The 24,040-nt window shown below is 29.4% G+C and overlaps 10 protein-coding genes across 10 annotated transcripts; 7 read left to right on the forward strand and 3 right to left on the reverse strand.

Moving 5' to 3' along the window:
- Window positions 1-240: 240 nt before the first annotated feature.
- Window positions 241-3,381, reverse strand: PPL_04752 (uncharacterized protein; the record flags this gene model as incomplete). Its single annotated transcript, XM_020575649.1, has 7 exons — window positions 241-295; window positions 803-935; window positions 1,107-1,420; window positions 2,186-2,363; window positions 2,903-2,930; window positions 3,178-3,264; window positions 3,343-3,381. 7 exons carry the CDS (start codon window positions 3,379-3,381, stop codon window positions 241-243), a joined length of 834 nt encoding a protein of 277 aa, XP_020434444.1.
- A 1,613-nt stretch (window positions 3,382-4,994) lies between these two features.
- On the forward strand, window positions 4,995-6,464 carry PPL_04753 (uncharacterized protein; the record flags this gene model as incomplete). The annotated part of the gene is made up of 5 exons (XM_020575650.1): window positions 4,995-5,068; window positions 5,244-5,280; window positions 5,343-5,374; window positions 5,457-6,380; window positions 6,458-6,464. 5 exons carry the CDS (start codon window positions 4,995-4,997, stop codon window positions 6,462-6,464), a joined length of 1,074 nt encoding a protein of 357 aa, XP_020434445.1.
- Window positions 6,465-6,612: 148 nt separating this feature from the next.
- Window positions 6,613-7,433, reverse strand: PPL_04754 (uncharacterized protein; the record flags this gene model as incomplete). Its single annotated transcript, XM_020575651.1, has 2 exons — window positions 6,613-6,644; window positions 7,205-7,433. 2 exons carry the CDS (start codon window positions 7,431-7,433, stop codon window positions 6,613-6,615), a joined length of 261 nt encoding a protein of 86 aa, XP_020434446.1.
- Window positions 7,434-9,959: 2,526 nt separating this feature from the next.
- tgrA2 (IPT/TIG domain-containing protein) lies at window positions 9,960-12,231 on the reverse strand (the record flags this gene model as incomplete). The annotated part of the gene is made up of 5 exons (XM_020575652.1): window positions 9,960-10,378; window positions 10,446-11,288; window positions 11,348-11,620; window positions 11,686-11,775; window positions 11,913-12,231. The coding sequence occupies 5 exons, from the start codon at window positions 12,229-12,231 to the stop codon at window positions 9,960-9,962; spliced, it is 1,944 nt and encodes a 647-aa protein (XP_020434447.1).
- Window positions 12,232-12,455: 224 nt separating this feature from the next.
- Window positions 12,456-14,126, forward strand: PPL_04756 (uncharacterized protein; the record flags this gene model as incomplete). Its single annotated transcript, XM_020575653.1, has 2 exons — window positions 12,456-12,466; window positions 13,358-14,126. 2 exons carry the CDS (start codon window positions 12,456-12,458, stop codon window positions 14,124-14,126), a joined length of 780 nt encoding a protein of 259 aa, XP_020434448.1.
- A 741-nt stretch (window positions 14,127-14,867) lies between these two features.
- Window positions 14,868-15,233, forward strand: PPL_04757 (uncharacterized protein; the record flags this gene model as incomplete). The annotated part of the gene is made up of 2 exons (XM_020575654.1): window positions 14,868-15,106; window positions 15,143-15,233. The coding sequence occupies 2 exons, from the start codon at window positions 14,868-14,870 to the stop codon at window positions 15,231-15,233; spliced, it is 330 nt and encodes a 109-aa protein (XP_020434449.1).
- A 590-nt stretch (window positions 15,234-15,823) lies between these two features.
- On the forward strand, window positions 15,824-16,580 carry PPL_04758 (uncharacterized protein; the record flags this gene model as incomplete). Its single annotated transcript, XM_020575655.1, has 2 exons — window positions 15,824-16,233; window positions 16,556-16,580. 2 exons carry the CDS (start codon window positions 15,824-15,826, stop codon window positions 16,578-16,580), a joined length of 435 nt encoding a protein of 144 aa, XP_020434450.1.
- A 644-nt stretch (window positions 16,581-17,224) lies between these two features.
- On the forward strand, window positions 17,225-19,021 carry PPL_04759 (uncharacterized protein; the record flags this gene model as incomplete). Its single annotated transcript, XM_020575656.1, has 4 exons — window positions 17,225-17,768; window positions 17,835-17,984; window positions 18,167-18,496; window positions 18,927-19,021. 4 exons carry the CDS (start codon window positions 17,225-17,227, stop codon window positions 19,019-19,021), a joined length of 1,119 nt encoding a protein of 372 aa, XP_020434451.1.
- Window positions 19,022-19,486: 465 nt separating this feature from the next.
- Window positions 19,487-20,501, forward strand: PPL_04760 (uncharacterized protein; the record flags this gene model as incomplete). The annotated part of the gene is made up of 4 exons (XM_020575657.1): window positions 19,487-19,666; window positions 19,753-20,017; window positions 20,357-20,379; window positions 20,415-20,501. 4 exons carry the CDS (start codon window positions 19,487-19,489, stop codon window positions 20,499-20,501), a joined length of 555 nt encoding a protein of 184 aa, XP_020434452.1.
- Window positions 20,502-20,851: 350 nt separating this feature from the next.
- PPL_04761 (endonuclease/exonuclease/phosphatase domain-containing protein) lies at window positions 20,852-23,980 on the forward strand (the record flags this gene model as incomplete). The annotated part of the gene is made up of 3 exons (XM_020575658.1): window positions 20,852-21,002; window positions 21,087-21,172; window positions 21,431-23,980. 3 exons carry the CDS (start codon window positions 20,852-20,854, stop codon window positions 23,978-23,980), a joined length of 2,787 nt encoding a protein of 928 aa, XP_020434453.1.
- Between the last annotated feature and the right edge of the window lie 60 nt (window positions 23,981-24,040).

Below are 24,040 nucleotides of genomic sequence, written 5' to 3' on the forward strand. Positions count from 1 at the left end.
TTGAAAATCGAACTGACCTTTTTTCAAAAGGAGATAAGTCACTATTAACATATTTTTCTTGAGCATCTAATAATATTGTTTCTAACTCTTTGGCTTTCCTTTTCTTAGACTTATTTTTCTCTATCTTTAGTTTATTGTCTTTAGTTTGGTTCGCTCTTATCTATTCCAACCTGTATGCCTCATCCACGCATAGAATTCACATATTTGACAAATTATTACTTTATAGTGACTATTACCAGTTTAAACAATAAACAATCTATGACCAATTGTTTCAGCTCCAAATGTGAAATTTTTTCTGTTAATCAAAAATTGAAAGCAGACTAGAGTGATTACAATAAAAAAAATAGAATCTTATCTTTATATTGTAACAAAAAGTTCAGTGATAAAAAAAAAAAAAACATATTTTATTAAATATTGGTGGGTGCAAGTTTATTTACTGATTGTACTTGTAATATACTTGTAAACACTGCAAGAAACCCATGTCAAGCAAAGAGAGGTTGCTTGGTCATTAGAAGACATGTATTTACTTGGTACCCAAGGAATCGATCGAGTTCAGATAACAAAAAGTTGTTTGAACAAGATAGAATGCACATTACAGATCAATTCTATCAATAAAGAACTAATAAAGAATCTGATAGAAAAATTAAAAAATAAAAAAAATCAAAAATTAATATGAAATTTTTAATTGCAATTTAAAAAAGTGTAAAAAAAACAAGATAATTTTAAAGTAGTAGAGTCTTAGATTAATTTCACATTTGGAGCAAAAAAAAAAAAAATCGTTGTGATATCCTTCGATTTCTACCTTTTCCTTTTATTTGAGTCACTCTGACTTGAGTCGTTATTGTTATTGTTATTATTATCATCGTCATAGTCTTTCTTTTGATCTTGGGGGTTGAGTAATTTATCTAAATTGTGAAGATCTTTTGATTGTTTCTCTTTATTTTTTTTTTTAATATATTTAAGGCCACACGCATTGCAGAATGGTTGACCTTGGGGTCCTTTACGCCATTCTGGCGTTTCCTTTTTTCCACAACCACTGCATGAAGAAGGCTATAACAATAATTAATAAAGATTTTTTATAAATTTTAATTAAAAATAATACTTACTTTGACACCTGGTGGACGACCTTTCTTTTTTAGCTGGTGGTGGCAGGTTTGGTATATATATATTTGGGTTGGTTTCTGCTGGGGGAGGGGATGGAAAGGTATATGTAGGTGTAGCAGTAGTAGAGGAAGTAGTAGTTGTAGTTGAGGTGGTTGTGGTTGTGGTAGTTGTAGTAGTTGTAGTTGATGAGTCTAGATCAGACTGATCATCAGAGGCCAATTCACTTAGAGTAGATGATAATTCAAAAAGATTTTGCAAACCATTTATATAACTAAAAATTTGGATTAATAGCTTTTCTTGATCTGAAGAAGTGGAGCTATTAGTATAGGTTGCAAGGTTAGGTTAATGTACATATATTGGGAATTTATTATATTCTTCTTGATTTTAGAATATTTTTTAAATTAATACTATACATTTTCTCATTCATATTTAATAATTTGTTATATTTTAGTTTATTATATTGAAAGTGGCTTCATTCAAATGAAAAGAAATGAAGAGAAAATGAAATGTCAAAAAAACAAGTTTTTATTGTTGGTTTACATTTTAATTAAAATAAAAAAAAGAACAGATAAAAAAAAATGGGAAGAGTCTCTTGATTGATCAAAAAAAACACACATGTTTCAATTCCATGGAATTAAACACATGAAAAATCAGTAATTTAAAAAAAACAATATTTTATTAATGGGCACTGAGCATTGATTAATGGGCACTGAGCAATACAGAGATCATCAAAAAACAACATTAACAACATGCATTGTCTGGGAACCACCTCATTTAAGCAATTTATAATATGTATTTACTACAATCTATCACCTCATTGATTAACAAGTTTACTAATTTATTTGTTAGTTCCCTCATGTTCAAAATTAATCTTGATAGAGAGCAGTGGTTTGTTTATTTGTTGTGTGTTGAACTTCCTTTTTTAGTGAGATTATATTTTATTTAATTGGTTGTTACAAATTAAATTGTTGATTGTGGGCGTTCCTCATTGAATGTCTTGTAATATTGAGTAAAAAATTAGAATAAATTAAACATTTAATTCTTTTAATATTTTGTGGGATGTCAAACACTCGAGATTTACTACATGTACTTGATTATGGTTGCTGGCGTGCTGGCAACTGGATTAGCAGTTGCGTTGGCAGTCACCAACGTAATCGATGGCGACTGTATTGGCGACTGAGTGGTGACTTGGTTGGCAGTTGAATTGCCAATGGATTGGTGAGATTGTGGTTGGTGGAAAAATGAAAGCGGTAGCGAATCTTATATTGTTAAAGGTAATACAGTCTCTGGTAATGATAACGTTGAATCATCTTATGATGAAATAGATTTGTGCTAGGTGGTGATGCATACAAGATATCTAGGACGTGGAATAGTCGAATGTCACTCGCAACCATGGGAGTTCTTGCCCTCATACAATAAATGCCTAAACTGGTACCGACTTTTTAAATGGGTGTTCGAGAACGAATGAATTTGACATGATGGCGACACCGTCAATAATGCTTTCTAGCTCTTCATATCCAAATGTCTCTAGATTCTGACAGCAAAACTAACAAGCCAGTCCTATATTTTAAAAAAAAAAAAAAAAAAAAAAAAGTATACGGTGTTGTATTTGACAATTAGGCTATATCAGAGATAGCATACATTACGTTATTATCAAAATCTTCTTTAGTTATACATTGTTTTAATATTTGATTTTAAATAATAAAAAAATGAAAAAATGATCACAATTTTAATATCCAGATCTTTTTTTTTTTTTTTTTTGATTCGTTACACCATTGATAATTATGCTTTTAAATACATTTTATATAAGGAGGTTCTCTTCTTGCCTATGGAAGAATACATCAAGTCGGAATATATTTTAACGTGCATTTAGCTTTAAATTATCTTCTCATTGACCTTGATTATTATTATTATTATAAAAATAAATAATGATATTTTTTGTCATCAGTCAAAAAAAAATTGTATTTTTAAAAAAAAAAAAAAAAAAAACAATTAAAAATATAAAAAGTGAAATTAAAAATTTATTTATAGATGTTAGGTACGTATTCTATTTCTAATATTATTTCCAATTACTATTATTGCGATACGGCACTGATCTGGAGTAGCTTCTTCTCCGTTTGGGTTTGTATTTGTTTTGATTACCATCACAATAAATTTTCTCTAAAAACAATTATATTTAATAATTCGTTTGATTTAGATCAAATAATAGTATTTGTATTTCTATAAAATAATAGATACCTTGGGTTTGAAAACATGACGCCTCTTCAAAGGTGGCATTGTTCTGTCAGTATTTAGATTTTAATTTAAGAATTTAATTTTGATTTGAAATTAATGAGTGTAACTTTTCTAAATTTAAAGTGATTATTAATTTTTTTTTTTTAATTAATTTTCATAATTAATTTGCTTACCACTTTTGTAAATGATGTGTAATTTAATTTGGATCACATATATAAATTTTAATGGTGTTTGTTCATTTATGTTTAATATGTTGTTTTTGCTATCAAACTGTGAATCTAATCAATTGAGTATATAACAATACAAATAAAAACAACAGTGAAGTTACTATGGTATAAGAAAAAGATCTCTTTCTACCATCCAAGCTGGGATGATTTCATCTATCAACTAATCTCAACCACAGTGAAACCACCTACTAAATATGGAGTGATTCCATATTAACTTTGAGTTTTTGAATATAAATTATTTTTCATACACTTATTTTGTTCGATCAATATATAAATTGTTCAAAAACATATGGGATTTTAATAAAGATAAAGAAACATTTAAAAAAGGCAATTTGTTGTAAATGAACGAGATATATTGGAAAGAGAGTCAATAATTAAAACTGACAATATTGTAAATAAAGGTGTTTAATGAGTTATATATGTTTTATTTGCGAGACGCACAATTTGAATCAATAAATTTATTATAAACTACAACAACATGAAAGTTCATACAATAATGAACGGATCACCATCTAAGTTTTTTTTTGTGACCAGAATCAATTAAAGAAAATGAGTAATAGAAAATTATTGGAAAAAATACACATAACTTAAAATTTTAATTTAACTAGCACTATTTATTGTACCACTATAAATTTTATCACACTCAATGTTCAAATTAAACAATCCTCATTCCTCAAATAGCCACCAATTAGTATAGGTGTTATTAAGTGCTAATTGAAATGTGAACATTGATTGAATCGATGTGCTCTTTTCATTATCATACGTATTAAAAACAAAGAAGTTACAATAGGTGGTAATTCCATTCATATATTGTTCTAAAAGAGCATACACTACAATTACATTGTTAAATATTAATTTATTAAAGACTGAACTGTTATTTCAATTTAGTTCTTGTGTTGCTTTGAATGAGGTGATTATTTATGATAGTTTTTATTCGCACATAGTGAGTATCATTCAACCCAGATTCTAATATTACGCACTGAATTTTATTTTTTGTAAACTAACTCACTGATATATTTAATATTTTCATACCCCCCATCCAATGATCAGTAAGATGAAAGACTATGTGTTGTTTTTAAAAGGGTTAAATATTTATAACATGAAATAAAAAAGCACTACAATTTTAACTAAAATCACTTTTTTTTGATCAAATAGGGTTGTCAATCATTTTTGTTTTCACCCATTAATCAATGAGAAGCAATCCTTTTTTGTTTTTTTTTGTTTTAATGAATCATAGCAAATATTAATATGAACATTGTTAAGCTTTGCATAACAAAGAGAAGCTATTTAAAGTGATTTAAATTTATGTTTTAGTACTTTTATATATTAGATTTACTTATTTATAACAAAACAAACTACAAATATATATCACTATCCATTTGTATATAAACTATTATAGTATTAGTAATGAATTCTCACAATTCTAATATGGACTTTCTTGATCTCACACGGGAAGTTAACAAATACTTGGGCAGAGATGATACATACCTTGAAAAGGTTAAGTATTTAACTTTATTAACAGCCTTTATAATGTTTCTAACTTTTTGATTCTATTTTTACTCAATATAATTAGTTGATATCTGTCAAACAACAGATACAAAAGGAAATCCAAACGAATGGAATTGACAAAATACGTCCAATTAAGTCTTTAAAATTGATTATCTTGCTTTGTAAAAGGTTGATCGATCTATTCCCTGAAAATCAAAAAAATAAGGTAATTATTTTTTTGAGCAATTTTAAAAAAACAAAAAAAGTAGTAATTTTTTTTTCTCCCAGCTAAAACAATCTGAATTCAGAAATGATTATTTGTAAGTAATAAATTCTATCATATGTTACAAAATAAATAAATATATGTTTATTAATAAAACCCAAATTGTTTTTTAAAAATAGGAAAATCGATAATGCATTTAATGATCTATTTAATTCACATATCCTTGATCCCTACAAAGAACAAGCTAATTTGGAATCATTCTTAGCGAGCAAATGCAGTCAAACGATGGTTGTTTCATCCAGTAGTAGTCTCACACCTGTCCATTATAATCGGTCTCCACCAGAGTCAAAAACAACCAAGGGTAAGCATAAACGACACAAGCGTTCAAAAATCGATGTAGAAAATGTGGTCTGCGTGGTGTGTAGAATCACTTACACGCCAGAGTGGAGATTAAACGCAAAAGGTGAACGCGTTTGCAACCGCTGTGGACTGCGTGAACAAAATGAAATCAAACGAGCGAACAAAAATAAGCAAACAACGAAAGGTCAACCATCTTGTTCTCCAAGTTCTGATGAAACGTTGTCTCTGTCTCCAGCTAACTCTCCAAGTATAATCAACCAACAACTAACATCTTTTCCAAGAGACACCACCACTACATTCAGTAATGCCTCTATCCCACCTTCTTCCCCTTTCTCAAATGCTTACTCTCAACCTCCAATTACAAGAGGCAGTAGCACTGAAATACATAATAACTCGTTAGAATCTGTTAATTATATGGATAGAGATAATAATAATAATTATAGCTATAATAATAGTAACTATAGCTATAATAATAGTATCTATAGTTATAGTAATAATAATTATTATTATAGATATAGATATAATAATAATAGTTATAGCTTTATTGATGTCATTAATAATAATAATAATAATAATAATTATAGTTATCACTCTAATGGTAATAATAATACTTATAGTAGCTATAGTAATAGTTATAGCTATAATAATTATAACTATTTTAATAATAGCAATAATTATAATAATTATATTAACAATAGCAATAATAACAATAATAATAGCAATAATAATAACAATAGCAGCCAGTAAAAGTAAACAATAGTGTGTCAAAGAGTACCAACATCTATTAATTTACAACATAACTATTAATTAATTTTAATAGTAAATAATGATTTGTTTAAAAATAAGAACTAATAAAATAAAGTTAACTTTGTACATAATAGTTTGATATCTTCTTCATCTTCAAATTTTCAAATATATAAGAGATTATTCAACATTGTTATATTTTATCACTAACTTTTGTTTTCTCCTCTTTAGTTAAATCTTTGAATCAGAATAAAGCATCCATTCTAAAAAATAAAAAACATCAAAATTTTTAATGTTTTATGAAGCGTCATCTAAAACAAAATTAAACATTTTAATTTCAAAACCTTAAATATTCTATGTAGATAAAAACAAATTTTTATAGAATATTTATTATTTATTACTATATATCATTCGTATTATTATAATACTAATAAATATATAAAGTTTGAAATAGATTTGTGCTAAAATTAAGAAGATTATTATTAACAAATTATATAAATAAATTCAGTAATATTAAAGAATTTGATATAAATTTATTTCAATTAAATGCATCATTATTCAGAGTTATATGGTGTGTGCAATGGGTAATGATTATCGGGACCTGGCGTGTAATTGATTTCGAGGTATATCTGGTTGCGGCTGTTGATATCTCTCGTCAATCGACATCCAAAACAATCGATAACGCATTCCGAATGCATTTCTAAGGTATGTTCTAGAATGTCTTCTTCGAGTCCTCTGGTTGTGCATCCAGAGTGTGAGCAGGTAAATTCGTAGTCTTCCATTTCAATTTCAAGAAGTTCTGAATCATCGCTGTGACTCTGACTTTCATACTCGGTATCGGTGTCGGTATCCTCATTATCTTCAGTGACAATGGGAGGTGATTGGTAGTCAGCACTACTACTTCTTGCATTTCCACTTACACCACCAAGCTCCACTCTACATCCTAGTTGATCTCCAACACCACCTCCAGTATTCAATATATCAATTTCAGCATGAATATCAACTTCAATTTGGTTGCCACTACCTTCAAGATTGTCATCATTGTAATTCATCTTTATTTATATATATATTTACTGTTTTTGAACCTGTAAATTTTGTTTTTGAGATACATAAAAATGGTAAATAAAAAAAGTTTAAGAATGACAAAGAGAATGAAAAGAAGATTTGTACAATTAGTTAAAAATCACTTGTAAGCAATGGTTTAATAAATAGGAAGAGAACATACCAAATTTTAAATTTTCTTTAAAAAAAAATGATTAATTAATTTGTCTAAAGATATAATATGTTTTATTAATTTATAAAAAACAATTTATAAAGCAAATATATAGGGTATTCAAAAAAAAAACAATTACAACCACACACCCAATCATATATATTTAAATAAACTTAGGTTAAAAATTAAAAATAGAAGATCATCAACCACACTATCCGAAGAATCAGTTTAATTTCCTTTTTGACAATGTTATTATATGTTTCTCATATTAAAAATAAAATTTTTTTATTAGAGTTATTAAATTGGTAGTGGTAAAGTATAAATAATTCTAATTTTTTAAGAGTTAACCACAAACCAGCAACACACAAAAATATTAATCTTAATGATAAGATATAAAACACCAAAAAGGTATACTTGAACTTTAAAATATTGTAGAGATTTTCATTTCACAGAACTGTGTTGTTAGTGTTGTGAGAAAGAGTGTATTTTGGGGGAGTTTAATATTTGGAGCATAGAGCCACAAGACATTCATTTTATTGGTTTGAATCACAAAAAACAGTGGTTCAAAATTATTTTAAATAATTTATGTTAACAATTTTTTTGTGCTCATAGATCTGAAATCTGTAAAGTAAAATTTTCTATTAGTTCTTTGCCAATTTAAACCCGGTAAAAGAGACCTGACAAGGATGCTTCTGTTTCTGAGGATTTAATGCATTTACTTTTATTTGGAATATCACCAAAGATTTTGAAAGACTTCAAAATAGTGACGGGGCTGTAGAATGACATGCATAGCAACGGAGCTATGGTGTGACATGCATAGTAACAGAGCTGTAGAATGACATGCATAGCAACGGAGCTATAGTGAGAAATGCATTGTAACAAAGTTATGGAGAAACTAGCCCAGTTACGGAGCAAATATTTGAGTTTCTCTTGAATATAGCTTTAACTTCCGATTGCCTTGTAGCCTGCAGATAGGAGTGGTTCTAATTCACAACAAGTATGTGCTAAGTTTGGTAGAACAGTTCTAAATATCTAGAATTATTGTAAAAAGATAGTTAAAAAATAGCACAAAAAAAATTGATTAAATGATCATAAAAAAAAAAAAAAAAATTTTGATTAAAAACATTCCAACAATGTTGTAAGAGAGATATATTTATGACTATGTATTATATAAATTAGATTTATCACACAATATTATTGATCAAAAAAAACAAAAACAATGGAAGCATTAAAGTAATATCACAAACAAACTAATAACAAAATGTAAAAGCAATTACTAACAATCAATCTATCAGATTATTCAAACAAAACAGTCAAAGATTGTTGAATCTAGAAAGTCTATAGAATACTTCCAACCAATAAATGTTTCAAACCGTTGGTTGAGCTATCATTATGCAACAACTTCATTTCGAACCTACCTAAACATTAGTTGGTTTTAGTTTTTGTATTTCTCATAATAATTATTAACGATCTCATTGTAATGAAGATCATTATCAGAGTTGTTAATGGTTGCTCTAACTTGTTGTTATAATTGTGGAATAGGTGGTTTGTATGGCGTAAATGGTTCATTTCCAAATTCAGAGTCTGAATGGTATTGGTGGCGATAAATTTGGTTCTAAAAATAATAGTATAGATGAATTTGTATAAAAATCACTTTCACCGTTGCAATTAAATCAACAATCTTATTAATTCATAGTGCCAAATATAATAAATTTATACAAACATCAATTTTCCTAGTTGCAAATAAAAATCTCATCAACCACTACAACAATACTTAAAAATAGTGTTCAATAATACACATTAACAATAATTGATGTATGTATGAAATCAATTAAAAAATAAATTTATTTTGATCAAATTAATCTTTTCAAAACTTTTTTTTTTTTTAGTCCATTATTGTTTTTTTAAATACTTATCAAATTTATATGTACTTATATTTAAAAGTATATTTTATAACAGTATACCGTCTATAGTCTGCAAGCTATTAATTATTTGCTTAGGAATTTAAAAGATAACGTTCTGTAAGTCTTCTTATCTATTCTATTCTCTTACTTATATTTCTTTTGAGAAATAACAAGTCCCATCTTCTTTCTTGTTCTCTTGTCTCATTCATATACTATTTCTATTTCCCATATATATATATATATTTGATTCCTAAAGTTTATCTACCTCAACAAAATTAGACAACCTATCAACATTCTGTATTATATTCATAGTCTTTATTTTGAACAATCTATTGTACCAAGTTGGAAGATATATTTTACCGTTTTTTATTATTTGCTATAACAACAATTATTACTTTTAACATATTGACTTTATTGAAACAAAATTATCTATACAATATTTGTATTTAAAGGATAAAAGTTTATGAATTAATGAACTTCATTACTGCTCTTCTACGTCTTTCTTTTCTAATATATGATACTGTGAGGACAGTGGTTGTAACTACAACAAATAGGACGGTGATAATACCTATTGGTAGTGCAATCAGAAGTGCATTAGATGATCTTCCTCCAGTGATGGATGTAATGTTTAATGTTGAACTAATTACAATCTGAGTATTGACACTAACAGTAACATTTAGATTCTCTCCAGAATTCAGAGTATCCGCATCATTCAATTTTACAGTGCAATATATTGTTGTATCGTTTACAATATTGGTATTACTACATGGTATTGTATTACATATAATTACAGATGTAGTATTAACATCATAATTGGATCCAGTAATCGTTATTACACCTCCAAGTGTTGTAATTGGTGTTATACTTGATATTGTAGGTTCTATAAATTAAATCAAAATCAATATTAATAATATTGTAAACTATTATAGATTATTTTAATTACAAACCATGATATCTGAATGATTTAGAAGTAATAACACCATTAACATTCAATTGTAAATCGATATTCTGACCAGATCCAGCAGAGATATTCACAATAATAGTTGTTGAATCAATCAATATTGGATTCGATGTATTTTTGATATCTGGTCTGTTTGTGAATTTAATTGATATTGGATTTCCAAATAGAGCACCAAGAATAGTAAGAGTATCACCTTTGGTTTGTGGTGTAGATATTTCTCCGATATCTGGTTTAATTTCAAGTTGGTTAGTGTTGGATATCAATTGATTGTTATGATTGCTGATGAAAAAATTGTATAATCCTGATTTGAAACTATTTGGAATTAAAAATTGAACAATCCATTCTCTTTTAACTGATGATGTGTTGGTTTCAGGTGGTACAATATCGATTTGTGAAGGTACAAATGAATTGTTTATCATTGTAGTGTTGGAAACAAAGATCAATGTTTTTGAAATTTGAGATGAATATCCCAAGAGTTCACCTTCAAAATATATTTTACTTCCATTTTGATAGATATTTGAAATTGATGGAACATCATAATTAAATAATATATTTGAATTGATTGATGTTGCTCCATCAATTGTAACTAAAATTGGAATATTTGTGAATTGTTCAGTGTTTGACATCTTTGAAATTGGTCCAAGTTGACAAATGAATGAGCCACTATTGGCGAATAGATCAACAGGATTCAAACATGATTGTGATCCAATTTGAATAGTTTTGATTGTTTTAGAACCAAAAGAATTAACTGAATTGAATAAATCACCTGAAATTGTAACAGGTCCACCAAGAACACTTGATGTTGATGTTGTTTTTCTAATTATTGGTACTGAGAAATGAAAATTAGTTTAATATTTAATTTGAAAGAATAAAAACAAAAAAACCTACCAATTGGGATGTTATATGTTGTAGATCTAGAAATATTACTAAATGGATCATTGACAGTCAATGTTAATAGTTTCAATCCAGCAAATTTGAATTCATTTGCCAATGAAGAAATATCTAAAATTACACCAGTATGTTTGGTAAACTCAACAATTGAAAGAACAGAAGGTGTATTATATCCAGCAACATTACATCTGATCCAATCTTTATTTGGACCAAAGCTACTACCATTAATGATTAATCTATTATTCAAAGTTACTGAGGAAATAGTCGGATCTAAATAAAAATTATTTAGTTTAAAGACTCTTTTACCAAAAGTTTTATAAAATATTTTTATTTACCTTTAACACTCCATAAAAAACTAGGAAACGCATTTTTACTAACTGTTATTATTGAATTTATATTATAAATTGAAGATGAGTCGTTAAACTCTGGTATGAGAAATTGAGCTGAATCTATTGTTGCATTGGTAGGAGTAATTTGGAATTGACCGATATTAAAAAAATAATGTTTACGTTTAAAAAATATCCATTTATTGTAATTATTCCTCCTTCTGTTGGAACACTACTGATCGATGATACAATAAATGGTAACCATTTAAATTGTTGTTTTACACTATTCTTAGAGGATAAAGTAATTAATTCTCCCATTCTTTTTAGATTGTCAGGGGTTATTGAAATTCTGAATGCAGTATTATTCAAAACTTCATAATCTGTTGGATTTATGACTGTAGAGGTTATCTCCACATTATCAATTATATGATAATCGAAATTGGGATCGGTTAGAATGGCATCTGTCTTGGTATAATATACTTCTGTTTGATATGAAGAACTTATGAGAAGAATAAATATATAAAGTAGAGTTGAGAAATAAATATTTGGTTTCATTTTTGAAGAAATATTTATTTATATTAAAAAAATTTTTAAATATGAAGATTATACTTTGATTTTATAAAATTAAATTCTATTATAAAATTTGTAAATGATAAAAAAAGAATAATTATATTTAAATCACAAAAAAAAACAAAACAAATAGTTTATTCTGTACCTAAAATTAGGTTTTAAAAAATTTCACACTAAAATAAATTTTGATTTCACAATCAGTAAAGAAGATGAGTTCTTTGTATCTGATTCTATTTTAGAAATTTTACAGTGTATCTACCTCTATATTTGAATTTATTCAATTCATATATATGGGGTGTGATTAGTTTAAAAGTGTGGTTTAACTTTTTTTAAAACTTTTTAACACCCAATATTTGATTAAACACAAAGGCTCATTTTTATTTTTTTAATTGGACAATTTTATTTAATTTTTGTTTTTTGTTCCAAAATAAAAAATACATAGGTATAAATGTTATTGTCAAGATTAGTTTAATATATGGTCATAAATTTCTTGGGTTTCACATAACCATCTAAGAACACAATTGGTATATTGTTGTGATTGGAAATCGTTGGTGATACCTATCAGGAAAAATATTATTTTTTTAATTTGTTATACTTAATATTTAGTTTAAATTATGAAATTTTGAATTGAAATTGTCTTAGATTGATCATTTTTTTACATAGACTCTAAGATTGAATATTAACAATTCAAAGCTATATTTATGTTTATGTCGATAGTGATGGTAATCGATCTACACAGTATTACTTTTCAAGAAGGTTACCCAAACAAATTAATATTCAAGTTTACCGAAAAGAGAAAGAATGATTCTTTAAGAATAGGGAAAACTCTTTAATGGTTGCAAACCACTAAAACCAACAGAATCTATATATTAACAACAACAAATGATTTTATTTATCAACCTATTAGTTCAGTCGTTAAAGTAACCTTTTTTAGATCTAACAATAATATGTTTAATTACCCAAATATTCTAATACTGCTGTGTTGAATGATTACAAAGATAAAAAAGAAATAATTACCAAGTTGTATAGAACAAATCTATTATTAGGATATTATTAAATACTTATGTACCTTAAAAAGCACTATCTGAGAGTGATAAAGATGTGTAATTAGGATAAGAATAGAGGAAAAGATTGACTATGTTAATGGAATCCCATTTACAAACAAGAAACCAACAACTAGAGGTGGCAGAGCAGAAACGATTGGAGTGGTTTGTGCTGTAACTGGAAGGAAAATATTAATGGCAAGATCTCAGTTTGGCCATTTCACTAACGATGCATTCAGATACTTCTTTCGCACTTTGTTACAGAAATTAGATAAAGAGTACCCCAATCAATCATTTACATTCATTGGAGACAATGAAGGTATCTACAAAGATGCTCTGTCATTACTCTCAACTGATAAATACAAGAGACATAGATCTATACCGAATCCCAGATTTTCCCCTTTCTTGAATTCTATTGAATATCTATTCAATCAGTTGAAAGCTAATGTTAGAGGTGGTAAATATCGTACAATCGGTGATTTATCGTTGGAGAAATCGCCAATTCACAGTTGGAGAGTCACTCTGGATAACAAAGTTAAAGCTTTGGATCCACCAGAACGACAATGGGATTATGCACATCAGACTATTTTCATGGCATCGAAAGAGCGATTAGACACACCACTTGCAAAAGATGATGATAAGAATCAGCCAAAAGAATCAAATAACTTCATGTGGGAAAATGGTCAAAAGGTATTCATTTATAAACAAAATGAAGAACCAACAAGCTCCTCTGTTACAACCAAAAATAAGACTACTGCTAAGAAACCAACCAAGACAACTAAGAGACTACCAAAAAAACTAAAGAAATCAACCAAAACAACAAAGAAATCAACTTGATATTCTAAATAAAATAAATTGTTAGTCAATTCTCATAAACCATGAGCTTTTTGTTATAAATTTTAATTTTTAATTATGAGTTTTTATTTTTTTTATTTGAGCATTTTTCACTTTTTAAGTGGTTAATAATAAATATAAATAAAATAATTAAAATTCCATTAGAAGATAAAAATAAAATAAAAAATAAAGCCGTATCAGCAGAAATAATAATAAATAAAAAAACATATAATGTAGAACTAAACATAATATATAGAAGAAGATATCGAGATCATTTTCGGATCAGATATACTTCAAGAGCTAGAGATGAAGATAGAAATAAGAAATAAGAAGTGGTATTTAGAGTTCAATGGAGTAGAGATAGTAGTAGTAAATCAGAAAATAGATAGAGAAATAGTAATAGATAGTAAAGTAAATAATAATAATGAGAAAGAGATATTAGTGCAAGTAAGAGAGTTAAAGAAGATTTAGAGGGATTGGAGAAGAGGATCGTAGAAATCTTTAGTGATGTTATAGTAGAGAAACCGTAATCATGGAAAGAGATAATGACATCATTCATAAGATTGTGTTGAAGAAAGATGCTGTGGTGAAGAAACAACATCAGTTGGGACGATCTTACAAGGAAGAGATGGATATACAGATGTAAGTAGACGAGTTAGAAGAGTTTAGGAATAGTAGAGAAAGTACCAGAAGAGTTTTTAGATCAAGTAGTAGAATCGCCAATATTTGCAGTTTATAAGAATAATGTTTGATAGATTAGTAAATCATTTTAAGAAGTTAAATGATGCGACAGTAGAATTAGAGTACAAGATTCCAGTAGATGAAGTAATCAATAGTTTGAGAGGATGTAAATATTTTAGTATCGGAGATGTAGTCAAAGGTTACTTTCAAGTGAAGATGGATTCAGAGTCAAGGAAGCTGTATACAGCATTCAAGACCCGTAAAGGTATTTACTGGTATTTACTTTTTGAAGAAGCATTCAGGTATTTTGTTGGGACCAAAGTTAAATATATACACAGATCATTTCAATCTCTTGTATTTGAAAGATCAAGCAATCTTGACGAAGGATCAGCTCAAGGCATAGGAAGTGTTATCGCAATTCAACTATGAAATCAATCACATTAAAGGAAAGAACAACGTGGGAGCAGATGTGCTGTCTGGACTTCAGTGTTACCAGATACCTTTGGATTTCAGTTACTTGGATGAGATTAAGAACAGTTTTAAGTCAATTAAGGATGTGGAATTGGTAAATTTACGTCACAAGGAATCATGGAGAGAAAGTAATGGATTAATTTTTATTTTGGATAAGAATTCAATGAAAGATTACTTTTGGTAGATGAAAAGCATTTTAAAGAAGTAATAACGGAAGCTCATGGAAGTACTTACTGTGGTCACGGAGATACTTTAAGAACGTGGGTTAGGTTGAAGTCGAATTACTATGCTCGAAATCTATATGACAAGGTGAAGGAATACTGTGAGCATTGTGTGGAATGTCAACAGAATCTAGTGGAATTGAAAACGAAGGTTAACATACAACCGTTGGAGATAGCAGAAGGAGTTGGTGTGGATCGTGATACTCGCTTTACAAGTGAGGTGTGGTTAGAACTCTTGAAGAAGGTGGATCAAAATTGAGAGATTCCGTACAGAGACATCCGCAATCAGATGACCAGAGTGAGCGCACGAACAGGAGAATCAGATCTATGCTTAGGAAGCTATCGTTGGAGTTCAAAGACAAGTGGGATGAAGAGATTAAGAATATTCAATTCGCGATCAATTCAACTTATAATTCAACAATCAAACTATCACCTTTCGGAGTAGTGCTTGGATACATTCCTGTATCGCCAATTAACATGTTTAGAAACAATAATACATCAAATAGAGAATGGATCAGAGAGATGGTCAAAGACAGTTTGTTGGATAAACAATTAGATATGTTGGAAGCAGATGGAACCATCAAGAACAAACCAACTTATCAGATTGGAGATTGGATGTTTGTCAAAGATGAATTTATCAATTTGGAAGTTGATTGGAACACAAACACAGGATCAATTAATAATAAGAATCGTGGACCGTTCAGGATTACAAAGACAATGAATCATTACTTAAAGGTGTAGAACCAGATATCTATTGACAATGAAGAAGAGTTTGAAATAGAACATATCATTGGAGATCGAATGTACAGAAAGAAGAAGCAGTATCAAATCAAATGGCTTGGTTATCCTTTAGACAAAGCTACATGGCAATACTCAAAGAACATGGATAATGCTAAAGATCTTATTAAAGAACTTTAATATATATAAAGTATAATCAAATTAAAACAATTAAAATATGTATTTATCAAATAAACAAACCAAATAAAGATCATTGTTATATTTTATCATCATTAGCATTACTTTTAGTATTAAATTAGTTATCCTTTAGTTATTATATAGAACTTTAGTTATTGAAATTCAATAAAATTTATTGAATTAAAAAAATAAAAATGAGCCTTTGTGTTTAATCAAATATTGTGTTAAAAAAAAAAGTTAAACCACACTTTTAAACTAATCACACCCCATTTAAATGAATTTAATAAATTCAAATATAGAGGTAGATACATTGTCTAAAATAGAATCAGATACATAGAACTCATCTTCTTTACTGATTGTGAAATCAAAATTTTATTTTAACTTTTTTAAATTAATAATCCGTGTAAATTTTGATATTTCTTTTTTGTTATTTTCAAGATGAAAATTTCCTTAATCATTGTTTTTATTTATATAATGAAAACACAAACTTGTTTTATACACTATTCTATTGGAAGTGTAAAGGCTAATTTTAATAATAAAACCTATTTTAAGATAAAAATTTATAAAAAATCATAATTTTATTTTACAATTATTCAGTTAAAATATTTTATTATATCAAAGTTTAAATTTTACATACAATTTTTTAAAACCTAATTTTAGGTACAGAATAAACTATTTGTTTTGTTTTTTTTTGGTGATTTAAAATTGTTTTTTTATCATTTGCAAAAATGTATATTAGAATTTATTATTATTAATCAAAATTTAATCTTCATATTTCAAAAAATTAAAAAATAAATAAATATTTCTTCAAAAATGAAACCAAATATTTACTCAACTCTACTTTATATATTTATTTTACTCATTGGTTCTTCATATCAAACAGAAGTATATTATACCAAGACAGATGCCATTCTAACCGATCCCAATTTCGATTATCATATAATTGATACTGTAATGATTACCTCTACAGTCATAAATCCAACAGATTATGAAGTTTTGAATAATACTGCATTCAGAATTTCAATAACCCCAGACAATCTAAAAAGATTCGGAGAATTTATTTCTTTATATTCTAAGAATAGTGTAAAACAACAATTTAAATGGTTACCATTTATTGTATCATCGATCAGTAGTGTTCCAACAGAAGGAGGAATAATTACAATAAATGGATATTTTTTAAATGAAAAAGTTATTTTTTTTAATATCGGTCAATTCCAAACAACTCCTACCAATGCAACAATAGATTCAGCTCTATTTCTCATACCACAATTAAACGATTCATCTTCAATTTATAATATAGAATCTCTAATTACAGTTGGTACATATACGTTTCCTAGTTTCTTATGGAATGTTAAAGGTAAATAAAAATATTTTAATAAAATTATTGGTATAAGTGTCTTTAAACTAAATAATTTTTATTTAGATCCGACTATTTCCTCAGTAACTTTGAATAATAGATTAATCATTAATGGTAGTAGCTTTGGTCCAAATAAAGATTGGATCAGATGTAATGTTGCTGGATATAATACACCTTCTGTTCTTTCAATTGTTGAGTTTACCCAACAATACTGGTGTATTTTTAGATATTTCTTCATTGGCAAATGAATTCAAATTTGCTGGATTGAAACTATTAACATTGACTGTCAATGATCCATTTAGTAATATTTCTAGATCTACAACATATAACATCCCAATTGGTAGGTTTTTTGTTTTTATTCTTTCAAATTAAATATTAAACTAATTTTCATCACTCAGTACCAATAATAAATAATACAACATCAACATCAAGTGTTCTTGGTGGACGTGTTACAATTTCAGGTGATTTATTCAATTCAGTTAATTCTTTTGGTTTTAAAACAATCAAAACTATTCAAATTGGATCACAATCATGTTTGAATGTTTCTGATGTCTATTTAAATAGTAATTCTTTCATTTGCCAACTTGGACCAATTTCAAAGATGTCAAACACTGAACAATTCACAAATATTCCAATTTTAGTTACAATTGATGGAGCAACATCAATCAATTCAAATATATTATTTAATTATGATGTTCCATCAATTTCAAATATCTATCAAAATGGAAGTAAAATATATTTTGAAGGTGAACTCTTGGGATATTCATCTCAAATTTCAAAACATTGATCTTTGTTTCCAACACTACAATGATAAACAATTCATTTGTACCTTCACAAATCGATATTGTACCACCTGAAACCAACACATCATCAGTTAAAAGAGAATGGATTGTTCAACTTTTAATTCCAAATAATTTCAAATCAGGATTATACAATTTTTTCATCAGCAATCATAACAATCAATTGATATCCAACACTGTTCAACTTACTATTAAGTCAGATATCGGAGAAATAACCAAACCACCAACCAAAAATGATACTCTTACTATTCTTGAAGGAAAAAAAAAAAATATTCTACCCATTGTACTTCCAATAACTATTATCTCAGCTCTATTTATTTTAATCACAATATCTATCATTACTATAAAATATATTAAGAAAGAAAGAAAAAGAAGAGCTGTTTCCAAATTCAACAATTAAGAATATCAATTCCTAAAAATTTAATATTGTTAAATGTAAGAATGGATCAATAAATAAAATTTATTATATTATTCTATATAGCATAACTTTGTTTGAGATACACAAACATTACAATAGTCACAACAGAATTCTAAAAATTGATTAAGTTCACTGAAATCACAAGAATCAAGTAAACAAGCCCTCTATATGTATAGTCGAAGTTGTCTAAACTTGGTACCTACATTGGCAATGTTGGTAAGAGAATGAATAGAGTACGATATATTATTTATATTAAATAGCAAATCAAATAAGTGATATATTTTGTTAACTAATATCTATTGCAATTATTATTCGCTCATACATGTATGCCAAAAAAATATCTTTTTTGTCGACTGAAACCTTTTTAAAAAAATCTCGGTCCTGGTTAAAATTTTGCTTTTTTTCTTTTTTTTTTTGTTTGACATCCTGATTAAAGAATTTAGACTTTTGATTTTTTAATTGATCATTACAGTGTATTTTATTTATTGAAAAATAAACAAATGTCTATTTTACAAAATATTGCAATTCTAGATCCTTTAAAACAAAAGTTATATCTAGCCCATATTTTCTTGACAATTCTCTTTTCACCATTGATCATAGCAGCAATATGTTCGAATTGGTATACCATAGGAACACCTGATTCCGATCTATATTTTGGATTATTTAGTTATACAATTAATGTATGTATGTTTTGGTTTTTATTTTTATTTTTATTTTTATTTTTATTTTGTTTTTTTAACAATATACATTCATTTCATTATCTTAGAACTATGATAATCCAGCGAGTTCAAGCAGCGGAGATGATCAAACCGGTATTAAATACAGTGGACTGAGTATTAGACATACATTTGGTGCAGTGGCAGCATTTGAGATTCTCTCTATCATTCCACTGTTGATGATCTACTACGGACATTTCAAACTGTTCTACAAGACAAGAAATACCGATCGACCAAGAAAGATGTCGATGTACTACTCGGTGGTGTTGTTTGCACTGCAATTCATTGGATTCCTCTGTTTCTTTAGTATCACCAGTAACTTTAAGAAAGACAACTTCTTTGATTGTACCAATCAGTTTTACTGCCACAGTTTGAGCGGTCAATACAAATCATCGGTATCGTGGAAGCCGATCAGCGGACTCTGGCTTTCACTGAGCACAATGCTCTTGTGCTTGGCCAATGTAATGATTTCTATTTTCATGAACGTAGATCGATCTGCTTTTATACATAAACCCCTCCTCACCACCAGTCAACCAAACAAAGATTCAACTTATAGCGCATTATAGATAATATACCAAAATAATAATAAACGAACCATCATACTCTTTTTTTCACCAAATGTCACTATCTCTAGTTAGGAATCTTTTACAACAGTTCTCGAACATCTTTATAAACAAGTGTATACTAAACTAAATACATTCTAATTAAACAGAAGGTATACCATGCAATCATTGATATTACCAAGCTTATTAAATCATTGATGAGTAAGGTTAGATTATGTTGTACTAAATTATTCTAGCTATTACAATGGAATCCAAAAAAAAAGAATAAGATATCAATAAACATTGAAAATAAATCTAAAAAAGTTATTTTGAAGAAACAAATATTTAACAAAAGATCTAAAGATTAATTTTATCATTTTAATCAAATAATTAATCGAAAAATAATATCCATTTTTTTTTGAAATAAAATAAAAAAAAAATAAAAAAAGTTTATTTTTTTCATTTATTTAATCTTCAATCTTTATTGTTCTTAAACAGACAAATTAATTATAGATAAATATTAGTTTAGTTTAGCTTGTAAAACGAGAGTTTAGATAGTTTAAGTGGAAATAAAAGTGGTGGAAGGTCAAGAAGAAGTAAAAGAAGAATGAGTGGACATATTCATTCTTCAGATTGGAAGAAAGAACTTTATAAAGCATTTAGATCCACAGTTATTTCTATATCAAATGAAACTGATTATATATTACAAAGAATATCTGTAAAAGTACATCAAGGTGTATTAAGAGTATTTCCACCTGGTATGTATATATTAATATCTATAATTATTAAACCAGTAGTTAACTAATAATAACTATTAATCATATTATTATTATTATTATAAGAGATAATAGCACCAAATTCAAAAGTAGAATTTGCATCTGAAAGTAATGCTTACTTTACTGGATCAAAAGGTTCGGTTGTCTATTTGGTATTACCATCGTCTGTGCCACCCATACAGAACCATCTAATACAATCGGTGCAACAGATGATCAATCATCATATGTGGGAACCGTTTCTCTATGTGAACATCGAGTGGCACACTCCATACTGGTCACCAAAGTCACATAGCTGTGTTATAAACTCGCAGCTGCCTCTCGAGACCAAGTATACACTTGGCTTTGAAGAGGTGAACCGTCAGTTCCACTCAGAGGTAAAGACAATGGTACGAGGTCGCACTCAATTCAAGATACTTAGAAATCCAACGACTGCACTCGCTAGCAATTCACCATCTCCCACCAGCTCACCAAACGCCAATAGCAATGATCGCGAGCATTACAATCAATTGCAACAGTCACTCTCACCACAAATGATAGGTTCTTCTTCGTCTTCGTTGTCGTCTTCATCATCTGGCAACAACATATTGTCGTCGTCGCTTTCCGCGTCGTTACCGTCATCACCGTCGCCATCCAACAGTTCATCAAAGATTCCATTACCGCTTCCACTTACATCGACACTCTCGTTCTTCTCTTCGATTACAGGCTCGCCACCCTCTAGCAACAACAACCCGAATGAATCATGGAAGAACACAGTGCTAAGAGCGACTCGTGGTCAGTTTGTTACGATAGTCAACAAGACTAGTCGGTTGTTGATTCGTCGTGATCATGCTTTGGAGCAGGGATCGTGGGCTGTCATTCCACCCGAAGGAATTGCACCCGGTGCCACCATTGAGTTTGGTACATCGAGTGGAATCTGTGCCGGAACCTCGGGTGCTGTTCATTACTACTCGAACGGACTGAAAGGCGATGTCAAGCTAACATTCAATAATCCTTTCATCGGTGAGAATACATTCAGCTATCATTGTCCACCGAATTTCCTAATCGAAAAGCAAGTTATTCCAGGAACCATCTCGAGTGTAGTGTTCACTATCAATGACAAGACAAATTCTATCAGCAGCAAGGACCTGAGGAGTAGTCTTCCGCAACAGCAACAGCTCCAAGGAAATCACAGTTCCCACAATATTGTTGTAGGCGACGATAATATTAGGATTATAACACTGAACGTTGGTATGCTTCCAGGTGTCGAAGATCGTTGTGAAATGATTGCAAAGATATTGATTAATCTACCGGAGCGATACGATATCGTTTGTCTTCAGGCTGTCTTCAACTCTGGTGCAAAAGAACGACTAACTCGTGTGTTTAAACCGTTCTATTCCTATTTACTGGACAAGGTCGGCGAAGATAGTGGACTATATTTTGCGACCACTTTTCCAATACTGTGGAGTGACTTCCGTCAGTTCAACGAAGGTATCGGGCTCGATGTACACTCGTGTAAGGGTGTGCAGGGTGTGAAGCTCGACATCTCTGCGGTCAAAGAGAACAGTGTTCTCTATGTATTTAACGCACATCTCCAGTCGAATCCAGACAATACCTTGGCATGGCAAATGGTGGCTGGTGACGACAAGCTAAAGAAAGCACAAACCGTTCGAACCCTACAGCTTCAATCGATTCGAGACTTTATCTCCACTGAATTTGCGCGTGCAACATCGAACAGTAGCAATTCCAGTGGTGGATCAAACAGCAGTAATAACATTAAGAATGCACTGGTATTCCTTGGTGATATGAATATCATTGGTGAAACCGAACAGGTCATTTCTGACGAAGGCAGTGTCATTCTTTCACAGGTGATACCGGAGCTCGCTCGAAAGATCAATAATCGCGAGATAACAGAAACCTTTAGTTATAAGCTGATGGAGCATCTCACCAATAATAACATTCCAATTAGATATACAGGTATTCTCAGATCACAGCTATTGAATCCTCGTATGAAATCACTGCTCCTGACAGAGATGATCTCCTATATTCTAAAGAAAGATATTGTTGATCAGTTGGCACAGAGACACAATCAGTTGGAAGCACAGTTTGAGGGTGACGAATGTACATATAGAACGATTGTGCTCGAGACACTAAATATGGTGTTCCACTATGATACAAAGGCATCGACAACCTATTGGACTACCACACTAAAGAATAGACTGCGATCGGAATTCAGCTCAGCACTCACCGAACTCGAGGAGTTTGACTTTGTCGATCTTCGTAATCATGTTATCAACCTACAGCTTCTAACGAGCTTAAAGATGGCTTTGGAAATCACGCTACAAACCAAGGCAATCTATCAACTGATAAAAGGATCACGTTTCAAATCGAATATACCAGCACCACTCATATTAGACAGCGATATTGAAGAGTTAATTCTACCGCCACTTACTTCCTACTGGGGTGTCGACAGTAACAACAGCGACATCAGCTACATTTCAAACCTGGAGAAACTAAAGATTAGCAGTGGTGGCACGACAAACATAATCAACGAAAATGAAGACAACAACCGTATTAAAATCTATTTGAAACCAACCGATGAATATGAATCGATGAAGAAGATTCTAGGACAGATGAATGATCTCTATCGCCAGACTAATCCACATCTGCCTGGATACACAATTCACCAATCTCTCAATCAGCTAGTGAGTAAGCCAACCTCAAAAGAGAGAACCGATTATATATTTAGTTTCAATTTATCGCCCAACTTTGGTGATGACGATGGTCGCAACCAATTGCTACGTCTCAATTGTTTGGAATCCTCAATCCTTCCGATGGGTGCTACTCCACAGACCAGACTCTCTGATCATTTCGCTGTTGAATGTATAATTAAAGTTGAAGATACATCATCAACACCTGTACATAATAGAAAATCAAACTACCACCATCAACGTAATAATTCCAACAGTTCTTCGAGAGGTTAGCTTTTCCCGGAAATAAATTTAATAACCATTTTTTTTCAATATATTTTTTGTTTTTTATTT

This window comes from Heterostelium album (genome assembly GCF_000004825.1).
Source record: "Heterostelium album PN500 unplaced genomic scaffold PPL_scaffold4, whole genome shotgun sequence".
NCBI classification, from domain to species: domain Eukaryota; phylum Evosea; class Eumycetozoa; order Acytosteliales; family Acytosteliaceae; genus Heterostelium; species Heterostelium album.